The sequence below is a fragment of the Brassica rapa genome, chromosome A03, assembly GCF_000309985.2.
Source record: "Brassica rapa cultivar Chiifu-401-42 chromosome A03, CAAS_Brap_v3.01, whole genome shotgun sequence".
Classification (NCBI taxonomy): domain Eukaryota; kingdom Viridiplantae; phylum Streptophyta; class Magnoliopsida; order Brassicales; family Brassicaceae; genus Brassica; species Brassica rapa.
In genome coordinates, this window is record NC_024797.2 from 29,656,241 (window position 1) to 29,673,052 (window position 16,812).

Below are 16,812 nucleotides of genomic sequence, written 5' to 3' on the forward strand. Positions count from 1 at the left end.
AATATTATACCATTTTCAATTTTTCACATTGTTGCAAGCAACTTATTACACAAGAAAGAAATAGAAACAATAATAACAACAACAACAAAGAGAATTTCTCAAGGAGGTCTATAGGATGCAAAGTAAAGCGAGAGCAGCGAGGGGCCGGCTGGTGGAGAAGCTGGGAAAGAAAGGAGCCGGTCACGAAGAAGCCTGTCTAGAGCCAAATGGATACCGCTTGAGCTTGTTGACACAGAGGTGAAGATGCGAGCGTTTCTTTCCTTCCAAATAAAGTAGATTGTCGATTGAAAGATGAGCTTTAGGAGAGTAACTTCTTCTCTACTAATGCGATCGGAGGAAGAGAGTATCCAAGCTGCTACTGCGTGAAGGTCTGCTGGAGGATGAGCCCTGATCTGAGAAGCGAACCCCTGCCAGATTGCAGAGACAATTTTAATAATCAACAATGTTAGAGACAATTTTAATAAAATGTTTTTATATTAAAACAAACAGTTGTAGTGTGATTTTCTTATCGTTACCTTACTATACGTGATTAATATAAACCTTAATTATTCAAAATTACGACTAAAAATAAATGATCGAAGATAGAAATCAAAAGCGTGCAAGATTTATAAAAGTATGATGGGCTCCAACTAGAAATCACTTATTAACAAAATAAAAAAGAAGAAGAAGAGAGATCAGATAACTTTAGAAACCAACAATGGCGAACAAAAGGACAAACTATCAACGTCATCCCTCTTCTTCATTTCCCACGTGCTTCAAATTTTCATTTCAATAATTTTTTTTTTTGTATTTATCATTTTTTCTTATAAATAGAGTATTTTTCTTCTCCAAATCCTCGAACAAGTCATACATAAAGAGGCGTTATAAAACCTACCAAAAATATTTCGAGCTTTGATATAAGTCTTGAACTAATAATGGAATGGAGAGAGTGTTATTTAGATGTGATCTTGGTGCCGCCAGGGATAATGGTATATGCTACTTACCATGTTTACTTGTGGTACAAGTTACGTACACAGCCTCTCACCACCATCATTGGTACCAACGCTAGAGCTCGCCGTTTCTGGGTCGCTTCCATCATCAAGGTAATATTTAAACATGTATACATCTATACGTACCCATACACGTATATGTAACTATATGTATTTGGATAAATTAGGACAACGAGAAGAAGAACATCTTGGCAGTTCAGACGCTAAGAAACTGCATAATGGGATCAACATTAATGGCCACAACGTCGATTCTTCTCTGCGCGGGTCTAGCCGCGGTTATAAGCAGCACATACGCAGTAAAGAAGCCTCTAAACGACGCCGTTTACGGAGCTCACGGGGAGTTCATGGTGGCTCTCAAGTATGTCACAATCCTCACCATCTTCCTCTTCTCCTTCTTCTCTCACTCTCTCTCGATCCGGTTCATCAACCAAGTCAACATCCTCATCAACACTCCTTTTCCTCCAGAGGAGTTGGATGAGGAGATGATGGTAACGCCGGAGGAGTACGTGGCGGAGTTGCTGGAGAGAGGATTTGTTTTGAACACGGTGGGTAATAGGTTGTTCTATGCGGCGTTGCCTTTGATGCTTTGGATATTTGGACCGGTGCTTGTGTTCTTGTGCTCGGTCATGATGGTTCCTCTTCTTTATAACCTCGATTTTTTCTTCTTTGGTAAACAAAGGAAAAAAATCGATGGAAAAACCAGTTGTGGAATTGTGTAGTACCGAGTTTGAGTTGGTCGAGCAAGTGATGGTGAATAAGTGATCGATGATTCAATAAAACATGACACAATTGCAGATTTGGAAGATTAGTTTAGTTTTCGACTTAAGATCGTTTTGTTCAAGCGACTTTCTGAGTACATTATGCGTAGAGTAGTGTATTAATCATGGTCATATAGCATTTGATTAGGGCTTATGGAGCGTTAGATGATGAAAGAGTATGAGTTACATCATGAGAACTTTAAGATATATTATTGTATTGGAGTATGTTTTTTGTGTCACGTTTTGGTTTGTTGAGATTTGAGCGTTATTATTGGCATTTCCATGTGGGTAACTTTATAATGTATACGCGTATGATTATGTTATATGTGTGTGTTACTTTCTGTTATAATTCACGTGACATACGTCTACCAAGAAAATGTGAAGTGTACATATTGATTCCGTGCATTAGTATCACTCTGAGTTAGTTGTCATGTGTCGGGACCAGTCGTCACGATCGAGCTATATATATCCTCACAATATACAACAGTTTTTTAAAAGGGTTAATATACAACAGATTTTTTCTGCATATAGTATGAAACCATAATGATTAAAACTGCTAACGACATAGTATCAGAGTTTTCTTTTTCTTTTTTTAATCAGCTCTTACCGAGTTGTGGAAGCCCATGCATGTTCAGATGAAACTAAAATTGTTTGTTAATGAACTTTTTTTGTTCTTTAAAAAAAATTATAAGTTGGATCAGTTCAGTCAAAGAAAAGATGTTTCTCACAGCAAAAATTTACAGTTTTAGCATTGGAAAATTATTTGGTTATTGATGTGCCTTAGATTTGAATAGCCAAAGGGGGTCACTAAATATTAATGTGGCCAACATAACCAGTCATGGTAACACACTATATATGGCTAATTAGAAAGTAATAAAATAATGTCAACTAATCCACAAAATATATACAAATAAACATTTGGCTGGACGACAGTAGATTATATGTGGCCATCCATGGTCAAAGAGTTGCTTGGTAACACACAAGCTCCACGGCTAACAACCGCTAATTCACAAACTGATAAAAATTGATGTCTATTTAGATACACAAACACATACAAATAAACAATGATTATAATTGGCAATGAGCATACCATGAAATAATACGGCTAAATTTGTCCTCAAAGTGGCATGTTTGCATTCTCAAGTATGTGATTGATATGAATGTTTGCTTCTAAATTTGTAACCTCAAGATTAAAGAATGAACATCTTTCCAGGAGAATACAAAAGCTATAGCTATAAGTCAAATATCAGATAATTGTCATGTTCTGCAATTAGAGTAACAATGACAAAGTGACTAGCATGTTCTGCAACTAAGGTCATCCACAACACTTGGCAAATTAAGATTTACAAATGTGATAAATCGCTCTCATCGGAGAGCACAATTCTCTCATCTCTCCTCCTTTCAGCTACTGTTATGTTTTTTTTTTATGTTTTTTATTTTAATTTTTTGAAAACACCAATGAGAGGCTTACCCTTATGGATAGTCTAACTGGGGGGTTATTGGTAGAAGAATTTTAGAGGAATTACAAAATTTTAAGAATCTATTGTTATTGGAACAAGAATTTTTAAAATCTAAGTAAAATCCATTGTTATTGGGATGCAGATTTTTAAATTTTATTCAAAATCTTTTGTTATTGAAAAGTTTACTTATGATGGATTTAACAATTCTATTAAAATCTTTTGTTATTGGGATGTAAATTCTTTTTATTTTTACTCATAAGACTCAATTTTGAGAATATATTCTACACCTATAAGATTTCTAAAATCTATATTATAAAACTCACACATATAAACTCACAGTCTAGGATGGTGCTTCAAGAAAAGAAAAATAACGAAAGCAAAGCTGACAAAAATCTTTAACAAAATTGTAAAAGAAGATGTTAAAGTGGTGATGATGCTATTCAAAGTGTTTTTGCTTTCATCGATGATATATAATATAAAGAGAGAGTTCGCTGTTATTATCAAAAGCAAGCTAATGTAATATATTCCTTTTCCCAGAAACACCGTAGACATAAATCAATCTTCAATTGGTAGTGATGCAATTCAAATCAAGCTACTAAAATTGAAAAGTTTCTAGAAAGAGAGATTCGTTTATATTATCTTATAAAGAGAAACTTTTTGAAAAAATATATTATGCAAATCCATTGCATTCAATATAAATACATACAAAACATTTGCTAGAAGTTCAGAAAATATTTATTAACTCTACTTAAATTTTAAGAATCTCTCAACTCTTAAAATTATTAAATTCCATTCAAATTCTTGTTCCAATAACCCCCTCTAAGAATCGATATGAATAATATGTTATTCAATGTTCATTTATGGCTGAGTATATTATTTATTTTTTATGTTGAGATCATGTTCAACTGTTGTTCAAAAAAAGATCATATTGTTCAATTTATTTTCGAATCTGTTTTTGCAATAGTATTTGGAGCTAAATCTACTCAAATTCAACTGTACTTATTAGTAGAATAAACATAATTTCTTTATTTTACTTTTTATCCAAATGAATGATATTTTAGAAAAATATATGGAAATATTATAAAAAATATTTTGAAAAATAGCAAAATAATTTTATTCAAAAATTTGATAAGAAGAAAAATATGCTATTCACTGTTGCAAATTTATAGATCTTTAATATCGTCACTAAGAGTATGATTATTGGGAGGTTCTTATGGTGATGTTCTTAGCGGAATATAAGAACCCATCTCTTAACTTTTAACTAAAAAAAGCTAAGAACCGGTTCTTAAATATCTTATTTAACTAAAAAAGCGAAGAATCTGTCTCTTAACTTTTAACTAAAAAAACTAAAAACTGTCTCTTCACTTTTAACTAAAAAAGCTAAAAACCGACTCTTAAATATCTAAAAATACTAAAAACTGTCTTAAGTTAAAAACCTCACCTTAAGAACTTTAGAATAATCATGTTCTAAGATCTGATGTTTTAATATAGCCATTTGGATTCTCGCCACGTCGTTAATGTAAAAAAAAAAAACATAGAAGTAGATCTGGTGATACCACGTGTCGATCACGACATCCCCACGATGTCAACAACACAACACACAAACCTTCTTCCCTCGTCTCTGTCCTCTTTGCAAGGTGTTGGGTGAAAAATATATTGTACGGTCCATTGTCAAAAAAAGGAAGGATATATAACAGAGAGAGATCGTGGAAACGTTTCTCTTTTGTTTTGTTGGAATCTCCGTCCCTTTTGTTGATCGTCGCGAGGTTCAGTGGTGAATATTAGCCATGGCAGCCGCCAAGCTCGTGGCTTTGTTACTTCTTCTTGCCTTTGTTTTCACCACCACCACTGTCTTCGCCGGAGGAGCCGGAGATTGTTGACGCCGCCGGATCCGACGGCTCCTCTAAGATCCAGCTGGATCAGCTTAACGCCAAGATCCTTGCCTTAGGTTAGTTAACGAGTTACATTCTTTAAGTTCGTATATTATGCTGATAGAGTTAGTGAAAATCCAAATCTGGGAGCTTTGTTGAATTGGTGGATGTATGTTAATTTTTCTTTGTTGTTGTTGTTGTGAAGAGTCTCAAGTCGATGAGAAAGCTCGCGAGGTTAAGGGCAAAGACGATTTGGTAGCAGAGAAGGAGAAGCTGCTTAAAGCAAAAGAAGACAAGATTGCTTCCTTGCAGACTGAAGTCTCATCACTACAAGTATGGATCTTTATATGGTTTTGAATCATAAATGTTTTGAATTTTTTTAACACATTTTGAAAAAATAGGGAACATCAGATTCTGCTAAACAGTTGGGGAAGGTTCAAGCACGAGTTGTTGAGTTAGAGAAGCAGGTTTAAGTTCGTGAAATCCAATCTGTTTAGATGGCTAGATTTAATTTCGTGATGCTACTTCTGTTATTCAGGTGGAGGTACTCAGGAACTTCTTGGAGCAAAAGAACAAGGAGAAAACTTGCACAGAAGCTCTGACTAAAGAGGCTGAGAAAAAACTAACCGAATTAAACTCAAGTCTAGACGAAGTATGTATCTTTCCCTTGTTTCACTTTCTCTTTTAGAGACGTGGCGAATGCTTGTTTAAATTCTTTATTTCAGCTCTAGCTAAGACTTCTTTTAGGCTGAGGTCATGTATCTTCATGATCTAGCCTCCTCATTTATGTTATCTTCTTTCCCTGAAAGCTTCCATTCTCGGCTATACTAGATCACTATAGGACAGCTATGTGATGTGATGTGATGTCTTGCAGCTTGAGAAGACAAATGAAGAGCAGATGAAGAAAATAGGCAAACTTGAACGTGCTATTAAGATAGCTGAGGTATATATAGTACTACTCTCTTACTAGACTAAACTCCCTACCGTATTTCGTTTTTGCTTCACCCAAAATACAATTTCAGGAAGAAATATTGAGGACAAAGCATGAAGCATCCTCAAAAACTAATGAACTCCTGGAGGTAATGGTTTGACACAGTTTTTCATTGTTTGGTGGGATATTAGTAGAGCCTGGAAGTCAGAATTGAACATAAAAATTTAACATCATTTGTGTTTTGGTCAGGCTCATGGTTCATGGCTTCCCCCTTGGCTTGCCGTTCACTGGATTAGTATTCAGGTAAGGTTTTTACTGGTCTTTTCTACTTTTCTGTTACATGGCGGCGGGTTTTTTTTCCCTCAGTTAACTTGAGCATTTAATGTACTCATAGGCTTATACCGAGACACATTGGGAGGCCCACGGGAAACCTGCTGTGGATACAGTAATTTTGAAGGTGTGCTTCTTTAGATTTGAGTTATAAACAGCATAGGAGCATCTGACTACTGAAGTTTACTTATTATCTACTAGGTGACGGAAGCAAAGACTCAAGCTGTGAAGTGGGCTGAACCACATGTGAAAAACGCTAAAACTGTAAGCGTCTTATTGGCAATTTATTTTACAGTAATTTTCTCTGGCATATTAGTTTATTATTGTCACAAGTCTCTAGATTTATGAGTGGCTTTTATGTTCTGTGTGTTTATGATGCACTTCTTGCAGAAATATATTCCAGCCATCAAGGAAACTGTCGCTACACATGTTGAGCCACACGTCCGAACACTATCCATCAAAGCAAAAGAGGCTTACCATGCATCCAAGAGTGCTGTTTCTCCTCACATTGTCACGGTTCAAGAAATTGTAGACCCTTATTATCAGGTATAGTGTCTTTATCAGTTTATATTTTTGAGCTTGTGTTTACGATTGTAAACTTATAGCGTGTTTAACCTTTTCCAGGAGGCTAAAAAGTTTAGCAAGCCATACGTTGACCAAGTGGTAACGGCCACGAAGCCACATGTTGATAATGTCAAGGTTTCCATGAAACCTTACACAACCAAGGTGATCATCGTTTATACAGAGTTCCTTGAATCGGCCACAACTTATCACAATCAGGTATGAATCAAGTTATTGTCACTTTCTGGATGAATCAATGAGTTTTCTTGATTTTAAAAGCTAAAATTCTCATGTTGTCTGCGAAGGTCCAAGCTCATGTTGAACAAAGACTAAAGAGCCATGAGCTCACGGAGGCTTTTGCTACCAATGAGTTTGTTTGGTTTGCGGTATTTGTCTTTAACTTTCTTCCAGAACGTATTATTGATATTACATTCTTTTATTTATCTCCACTCTTAATAACTCAAAATCTTTTCATTCAGGCTTCTGCGTTGTTGGCGTTACCCATCTTCTTTGCATACAGAGTTCTCTCTTCCCTTTTCTGGTGAATCTCCTAATTAACTCACTAAAATTTTTGATGTATAGTTGATCTAAAATCATGTAAATCTCTCATATTGTTGTTTATTGCAGCACAAAGACAAAGAAAGCTGTTCAACACCCTCATCACCATGGTCGTCGCAAAACCAAAAGGAGTCATCACTCTGACAAGTGAAATTCATTGTTCCACGCTAAGTGAATTAAAATTCAGTGTTACTAGATTAAACATTTGATAGATATGTAATTTGAAATGAATTAAAATCACTTCTTGTATAATATCCATTTGATTTTGTTAGATTTCAGTTTACATTGGATTTTATTGTACTTTTATATCTAAATCAAGCTTTAAACAAGTATTATACCTTTCACCTGTTTTAAGGATTTCAAATATCTCTCTCTTTAGCACATGCAAAATCCACCTTAGTTATTGCTAGGAAAAAAATTCGAATCCTGCTATGAACCGAAACTTGTTGAATATCGGTTTAACACTTTGGTATCTAGAGAATTAAACCCGATCTAAACTGAAATTGTTTTGGTCTCCGAATATATTCGAATAAATATTCTCAATTCAAATATTTAAACCAACAAATTAAAAATAAATGCAATATTATTATTAATTATATTACGTGTTCAATTTTATATTTATTATAATAATATACATTTTAAATTTATATAAGTATTATATGATAATTTTATTAATTTATCATGAAACCGCTATTGTATACGCTATTTAATTAGTCAAAATTATCCGGAAAACATAAGTATAAGTTATAACATGTAAATGATTAAAAGATTTAACTATTTTATCTATTTTGAAGAATTAATTAACATAATTTAATGTTAAAGGATTATATCTTTCGGTACACCAGCATCAACTCAGATTTTTTGATTTAAGCTTTTGTTTTGTCTAATATTTCAAAGTTGATCAAATTGATGAGAAGCCAAACATGTCTCCTATATATATATAAATAATAACTGGCAAAAAGTAAACAATAATAACATGAAAGAAGAAACCATTGGCACTAAGGGAGACAGTGAGTTGATTTGGGTTGAATATATCCTCCAAACTGAATCAAGCTCAAAAGATCCACACATACCTTCTTCTTGAGCGAGTGAGCTTGCGAGAAAAAAAACTTTTAAGTGTGAAAGAGATGATTTGAGCCTAATAATTTTAAAAAGAAAAAAAGAAGAGGATATCTAGCTATATAAAAAATAAATGTAATAATTATTATAATAGAAATGAAGTAGTAAAATGAAAAGATTTTAATAACTAAGTATATATTAATAATAGAAAAACTAATTAATATTAAAAGGTTGTATCTTTCAATTGTGTAATTATTGAAATATTTATTTTTATGCACAAAAATGTTATAGCCCACATGACCCAGTTTTAGTCAACTAATAACAAAATCCATCTTCATCCGTACGATAACGAAAATAAAAAAAAACATATATAACACACCATCTGTTTCATCAAGTGAATCAACCACAAAAGACACTATCTCATAAACATTCACACAATAATCTCAAACACCAACAAATATAAATATAGTTCCCATTCACTAGCTTATCAAGTTATACAACAATCAAACATCAATTTTACTTTATGTTTAAATTCTAACTAAATTAATTTTGTCATGACTATCAATTTTTATTCTACTTTTATTAAATCGATTAGTCACACCCACTTATACTATTCCACTTTGAATATACTATGGTCGCTAACCATTATCGTATGGATCCGAAAAATATCATTATCTTTCAATATATTTTAATCTTCATTATTTTTAACATATTTTATTTACTTAGACTATAAAATGAATTTTTAATTCATTTAAAAATAAAACATATGAACCGATGCGTAGCGCCGGAATACCACTAGTCATATATAAAACCGGAACTAACTAAATTATTCTACTTTCCTTGAAGAAGTTGTTGAGATAAATCTATAGTTATGATATTCCTAAAGAACATAATCTCTTATACTTGCTTGCAAAGTTATGAATATATATGATTGAGAATACTAATAAAATCTAAAATAAAAAGATGGGAGGATATATAAAATTATTTAGTGGTTTTAGTTTTTGAATGAAAACAATAAAATTTATATTAAAAAAAATAATTAGAAAGTAACAAAAAAATAATTTTTGAGGGCTTTTTGGTTACATTGTTAATCAGAAAGGAAAGAAAATATTTATATTGGTATTTGTACCTTCTTTCTTTTGTTAGGACGCAATTATGTATTTTAATATGCAAGTGAAACTTCGTGACCAAAAAAAAATATGCAAGTGAAACTTAACAAAAGTCAGTATTAAAAGTTGGTATTAAAAGTTGTAAGAAACTGGCAGTTTCTGTTGGCTATGCAGGTTTCATTAGTGGCATCAGAAAGTGCATTCAACACAAGTGGGAGGATATTAGAGTCTTATCGAAGATGTTTGACTCACTACATGATAGAGATTCTTATGTGTACTGAGCAATGGCTTCATGCTGACATCAAGCTTAAGGAAACCATCATCACAAATGAGCAAATCCTAGCTGATGTTGAAGAGTTTGATAAGCTTGAGAAAGGTATGAATTCATTTGCACTTCTTTTCTATTTGTTTGCTTTGTTTTATTGTCCATGTAACTGATTTTTGTTTGCCTTTGTATCAGAGTTTGAAGCTCACAATCTTGATGATTGAAGTCTGGATTTTGAAGGTTGAAGGCTGGAGATTGAAGTTTCAAAGAGTTTTTTTTTTTATTGATCTATGTTGCTTTCTTTTGGCTATCGCTTGGGTAATGGTGATCTTTGTTTTTGTTTTTCATTTGAATAATGGTGATCTTTGTATCACTTCTATCTTAATAAAGTTTTAATGTTGCTTTCATCTTTGCATTTCTTTTGTTTCGAGTTTGAATGTGTTTTTTATGTGCCTGACTTTGTAATGGAACTTTAGTATGTTGTGTCTCGAGTTTGAATGTGTCTTTGGTATGTTGTCCTTTGTGTCTTTGTTTTGAGTTCAACGTTAAGCAGAGGTCTTGTAGAGTTCCTAATGTTAAGCAGAGGTTTTGTAGAGTTTGTATCAACGTTGGTTTGATTTGTATCAAGTGTAACCGAGTACCAAACCGAGTTTAACCGCATAAAAATTAGTCAAACCGACTTCAAATTAGTGCATCCATAACCGAATAACCGAGTAAGAACCAAAGCCTATACATATTTTGGTTTCAATCAGTTTTCGACACAGTTATAAAATCCGAACCGAACCCGACGACTCCCGAACCGATACCGGACCGAACTTTTATAATATCCGAATGGGTTTGATTTTGGACAACCCGACACCCGAATAGACCCAAACTGAAGCCCGATTGGTCCACCGATTGCCCAGGCCTAGAAACTGGGACCATTTGGTAACAAAAAAGCTTCTTTCTCTTTGGAAATCCAGAACGACAAGTAGTCATAACCCGTAGAAGTAAAACACCGATCGAGGCGTCTCGAATCTCTCTTTATTAATGGCTCCTGCTCCCTCCAGTCAATCGAACGGTCACATATCTTTCTTAATCCTTGTTAATCTTTACGGTACAAGAAAAAAAAGACAGTAAGAAAGAGCGGTAAGAGCACTGGTAAAAACATGTATATATTCGATAGATTTCATGAGCAAATGGAGAAAGTTAGTTCTTTTCCTCGACAATGAAGCAAAAAGCTTTGGTGGCGTTCATGTTATTGAACTGTATGTTGAGAATCGTGTACCACTTATGTAGGAGATGAAACGTCCATTTGCTCCAGTGAAGGCTCTTGATATGGAACAAGACGTCATAATAAAGAAGATTAAATGAGAGACTGCAAATAGGCTCTTCTTGTGCCTATTATGTTCTTTGTTTCTACCTTGCCCTTAGTTTAATCACTAATCAGTTAGGATTATATGTATATAGGCCTGTCAGTTGGGTTGGACCACACCCAAATGGGTATGTTCAACTGGGTGTTTTTTTTTCTTGGCTTAAAACACCCACACCCATATTTAGCCCACACCCAACAGCACCCATACCTAATAACACCCATCACCCAACTGGACACCCAAACCCACCCATTTATAAGCAATTTAAATATTGGCTCAAATCTGTTTTTTTTTTTTCTGAACACATGCCCAAATCTGTTTAAATTCAATTTAAGCTCATTTTAAATATTAAACAACATTGAAATATGATAGAAATATCCAAAATTGAGTAGTAAAATTTTGAAACTTTAAAAAACATTAAAATTTTGAAAATCTGAAACAATCTCAAATGACTTAAGTTTTTAACAACACTGTTTATGAATTCACTTTGTTCCAGCTTTGTGACTTTGTCTCCTCTTATTTGCAGCCTGCAACAAAAAAAAAAAAAAGATTCAACCTCAGATTTTTACCAAATTCTCAAGACAATTGCAGACGAAGATACAGATCTTTAGCAGTTATGACATGTAGCATAAACTTTTGCGGATATAAAAACCAGACGTGAGAAGATTTTTGACCCAAGTTAATGAAAAAAAATATAGCAGATTAACTTCAGAACACAGTGTTAATGACATATAGCAGATTAAGGCTGACATTAGCAATCAGAACAGAGTGTTAATGACCAAAGCAGAACACAGTGTTAATTAGCCTAACCTAATCAAAGTTGAGAGCATAAATAACAGAGAAGAGAGTCCAAGAGATACCTGAAGACCAAGCTGAGGCAGCAAGTGAATGAAAATGCTGGTTTCTGAATCCAAAACAAAACAAGAAACGAGATTCATTAGCCCACAAACTCAAACAAGTTACTTGCAAGAGTAAACTAAATCATTTATCTTCAGATCAATAGCTAGAACATTTCAATGTATCAAAAGTGCTCATTTCCAAAGAAAGTAAACGAGTTTTACTTGAATGAGTAAGGTATAGAATCATACCTCAATTCAAGTCTATAGACTCTCCACTCTCTTCTTCTTTCTCCTTCTCTTTATCAACAAAACTTAAAAACTTAAAACGATACATATGAAGTAACTCAGGAAACCCAAGTAAGCAAGCACATTACAGAATCTATCTAATATAATAATTAAAAACTATTTCATAAAGTTCCACACGAACAAAAAAAAAGTCCATTAAGCTCCACACATAAAGTTCCACACGTGAATTAAGTGAACCTTAGATTAAATAATTTTAGAAATGTTTGCCATTTGTGGAACTAGAAAACAAGAGCAGGAGCTTAATGAATTAACAAAAGCTCGGCTTTAGCAAATACACACAAGCAAATACATATTAAATCTACCAGAGAACATGACAAAGATCACCAAAGCTTGCTTATCTAATCTATAGCATAACCATTCCTTCTCTGAGTTTTGTTCCTAAAGCTTAGTTTTTTTCTATTTTGATCACAATGGTACAGCTCAAGTCACAACACTTGTAAAAGGACAGAGAATCATGATGTCCCATGGTCAAGAAAGCAACACCACTTTTCACTTTAATTTCAGATAACAATTATAAACTATCATCCATAAACTACTCAAACAAAATCCCACAAGCTTCACAACTTAACCAATCAAATTAAGTTATGACCATCACATAACTTGAGAATCATACCTGAAATCGCCGCGGAGAGATGGAGACAAAACTGAACCTCCTTATGAGCAGATAACAAGGAAGAGAAACCTTCAATCAAAAATGAGTTTTAGTTTAAAGGGTTTGAGTAAACATATATTTGGATGAGAAAACTTCAATCGAAACTTACACAGAAGAAGACAGCTAAAAGAAGTTTCAGAGCAATGGTGAAAGACGTAAGGGAGATTACAACAGAGCAATGGTTACTGATTCATAAGGAAGACGTAAGGGAGGACTCGCGGCTACGAAAATCTGGGAATGGAGAAGAGAAATAGTGGAAGAGAAGAAGAGAATCGTCTAATGGGAGAAGAGAAGAAGAGAACGTGAATTTTCAATTTTCCCCAAATTGCCTAAACCTAGAAATTAAATGTTTTGGGCCAGCCCAACACCCATTTGGTTTGGAACAGTTAGCCCATGGGCAAAGTGGGTTTTTAGCCCAGTTAGACCATAACTTATTTGGGTATGACCATCACCCACCCATGCTTGTTTTGAATGGGTGAACCCATGGGTGGCCCAACCAATTGACACCCCTATATGTATAAGACTTTCTAGAGCAATGTTGGTTGTTGGATCAGTTAGGTTCACTTTTGTAAGTGCAGTCTCGTTGTTACGATTAGCTTGGTTGATCTGTTTTTTGTGCGACAGTGTGAGGAGGTTAACTCGTATTTGTAAGGGCTCGTTTTAGTCATCTCATTGTTTGAAGCAAACAGATGCAGAAGCGTTTTCCGTTGTGATCAGGCATGTTTTTCTAACATTAATGGCATTGATTAATCTATGTTTTAAACGTAACACACTTAAGAATTAGAACTGTGTAACAAGTTCAACAGGACATTTGCATGATCACAGTGGTCTCTCTTCTTGGTAAAAAAAAGCTACAAAATGAATAAATGTTTTTGAATCTCATCTACCGTTATTGTCATCAGACCACATGATCTAACTCCATCTTAAAACCAAGCAAAGCTAACAAAAAATACTATCAAGAGAACTACAACTTCAAAGCTAAAACGTGTCTTGCAAGCAGAAGAGGTCTTCCCAGCCTTATCAGCAGCTTCAATCTTCTCATTATCAGCGCTTGGAGTAGGTGCTGGAGAATCAACCTCAGGTGTCTCTGTTTCAGGTGTAAGTTTTGGAACATTACTATCCGAGGCATTGTCTTCATCACCTGGTCCAGGAGCTGGAGCTGGAGCTGGAGCTGGAGCTGTTGCACCACTCATGGGAGATGGACTTGGAGCCATTGCAGCATCCATAGGAGATGGAGCAGGAGCTGGAGCTAAAGGAACGGGTGGTGGTGGAGGTGGGAGAACTGCTAAGCTGAGTCCAGGAGCCACAATGGGCATGCTAATCTGTATTATAGACAGGTTAAAAGGGTTGTGATACAACGTGGTAACATACTCAGCGTTTAGTGGTGAGCCCTTTACTCCGGATCCAAAGTAAACTTTTCCTTTAGATTTGGTACAATTGAGGAAACCATTCATCTCTTCACCTAAACCGGTTGTTTGGTACAAGGTAGTGAGCATTATGCTCTTCTCCTTCATCCCCTTAAGCTTGAGCTCGTCGTAGTAGTCAAGAATGACATGAGTCATGAGGATGTTTTTGAGCTCAATGGCGGATTTGTTTGTGATAGAGCTGATGTTGTTGTTGTTAACAGCGAGTAGGGTTATGGTTTGGTATTTGCTTATGAGTGTAGTGAGCTTGGTTTTGGTGAAGAGCTCACTCATGGTGCTGAAATTGGAGTATTTCTCAAACGCATGTGTGATGTTATCGGCTGTAACGATGGGAGAGAAGAGGAGTAAAAGGGTTAGGGAGAGGAGAGAAAAGGAGGCGTTGAGATTCATCTTGTGTGCTGAAAAGCTAAACCTCAATGGCTTCACATGTTTGGTATTTATGCAGAAGAAGTGAGGAAGTTGTAGAATGAACTAGTCTTTATGGTGTGCTAAGTCTACTCTCCTATTTTTAGTGTGTAATAAGACTTGGCCACTAGATGAAATTAATTATTTGAAGACTAATTTTTTAGTTTATTTAGGGTTTAGCATGTGTGTTTTTAGAAAGAATGATTAAAATAATATATTTGTTTCCATGCTTATGTATTCATTTACTAATTATAACTTTTAAAAAAGGGGTAAACCTTTCCTAAAAGAATAGAATGTGAAAAGCTCTGGTAGTCACACGCCGTGTTTATTTGGGTTGGCAACGAATTCGAACTCGAGTTTATTAGAGATCCACAAAACGTATTGTACCACCCGACCACATACGCCATGCAAAGAAAACATTAGTTTAACAAAAAACTTAAAGTTACTAATTATAACTTAAAGAAAACTAAAGTTATATATACTGAGAAGCCATGCAAAGCAATAGTTACGTCAAATGATATATATTTGGTTTTAAAAACATTTAGTAGGTGGATTACGTCAAAGAGGTTGGCAGAGTTTATTCCCCATGTATAATTGGTTATTAGGTATATTATCATTATCCAAAAACATGGAATATTTTATATTCTTATTTCTTAGTATTCTTACATTAAATAACACGTTTTATTTGTCGAACCTATGTTCTAAGTTAGATGGTCTTTTACACAATACTCATAAAAATATATATATAAACACGAATATTAAAAAGTTTCTGCTTTGTACCTATTATTCGAATTTGCAACTCGGAGAGAGATCGTATTCTCTTTGTTAACCTACGAACACAACATCTCATAATTGAGCGCGTTTACTGCATTGTGTGCTGCCAAAAGTGTAATACTATTCATTATCGTAGTACTTTTTCAATTCTTTTGAAATTTCGGCAGCTGAGCTAAATTGACTTTAACTAATATCAACGTGATACGTCATGCTAATTAGTTTACACTGCAACTAGTATCATACTCTCGAGCTATATATCATCACTATTAGTGTAAAGTTCAACTAGTATTATTCACATGTAAATTATAATCCGAAGAAGAAACAAATAGTTATTTTCTTGACATATAAAAACTAAGCATCGGCTGATCCACTAAAGAGATAGGGGTCACTTGGTCGCGGTAAGATAATAAAACCAATTTATACAAATTCTTATGAGTCAATAGTTCAGTTGGTATATTTCTGGTAGTGACACTCATAAATCTAAGTTCAGTTCACCATATGATCTCTTGGCAGTTCTTTTTTCCTCTTACCCTCTTAGAATTTTGGGCATATTATATTTCTTTTTTTATCTACGCGTATTATATTTCCTTTATGTTTTATTATGATGATAACCGTATAAATTGAGAATAACTATATTTGTTTATTTATGTAAATATTATTACCTTGCCATATAAAATAATTAAAGTATTTCGATTTAATTTTATGGGAACTTTAATTAGTATTTCATGCAAGTTCGATAAAAATGGCGTAGGTATACCTAAATTTCCTAAATAATCATAAATATTTAGTTTTTGAATCATTAATTCAATTGTAATTGATCTGATTATACGTGCATTGTAAAAGTATCGTCTTGTCCCGCGTTAGAGATTTGAATTTGAGATGTTGTAGTTACCTTTGCCAACCAATTAGATTGTAAGATTATAGAATTAGAAAAAAATGATATATATATATATATATATATGAACCCATAAAATGGGTACATGCCTACGCTAATTGTTATTCTTAAATCATTCATAGTACAAAATTATTCTAAGATGCCCTAACTATATATAATTTTAAAATTACCAATAAAGAAAAAAATAGATCATGATATAGAGCGATTCACTAGATTGGAATCAAATTCAATGTATAGTCTAATGATATATAATAAAATATAAAACCAATACTAG

The 16,812-nt window shown here is 34.0% G+C and overlaps 2 protein-coding genes and 1 pseudogene across 2 annotated transcripts; 2 read left to right on the forward strand and 1 right to left on the reverse strand.

Annotated features, from left to right (window-relative positions):
- The first annotated feature begins 625 nt into the window (after nucleotides 1-625).
- LOC103862043 lies at nucleotides 626-6,022 on the forward strand. Its single transcript, XM_033288590.1, has 6 exons — nucleotides 626-1,082; nucleotides 1,157-5,155; nucleotides 5,284-5,411; nucleotides 5,480-5,545; nucleotides 5,617-5,730; nucleotides 5,953-6,022. The coding sequence occupies exons 1-2, from the start codon at nucleotides 915-917 to the stop codon at nucleotides 1,706-1,708; spliced, it is 720 nt and encodes a 239-aa protein (XP_033144481.1). The 5' UTR covers nucleotides 626-914; the 3' UTR covers nucleotides 1,709-5,155; nucleotides 5,284-5,411; nucleotides 5,480-5,545; nucleotides 5,617-5,730; nucleotides 5,953-6,022.
- On the forward strand, nucleotides 4,995-7,797 carry LOC103862044 (annotated as a pseudogene).
- Nucleotides 7,798-11,549: 3,752 nt separating this feature from the next.
- LOC103862045 (fasciclin-like arabinogalactan protein 5) lies at nucleotides 11,550-15,094 on the reverse strand. The gene is made up of 5 exons (XM_033288589.1): nucleotides 13,150-15,094; nucleotides 13,002-13,070; nucleotides 12,332-12,379; nucleotides 12,104-12,147; nucleotides 11,550-11,770 (listed from the first exon to the last, which is right to left on the reverse strand). Exon 1 carries the CDS (start codon nucleotides 14,852-14,854, stop codon nucleotides 13,964-13,966), a length of 891 nt encoding a protein of 296 aa, XP_033144480.1. The 5' UTR covers nucleotides 14,855-15,094; the 3' UTR covers nucleotides 11,550-11,770; nucleotides 12,104-12,147; nucleotides 12,332-12,379; nucleotides 13,002-13,070; nucleotides 13,150-13,963.
- Between the last annotated feature and the right edge of the window lie 1,718 nt (nucleotides 15,095-16,812).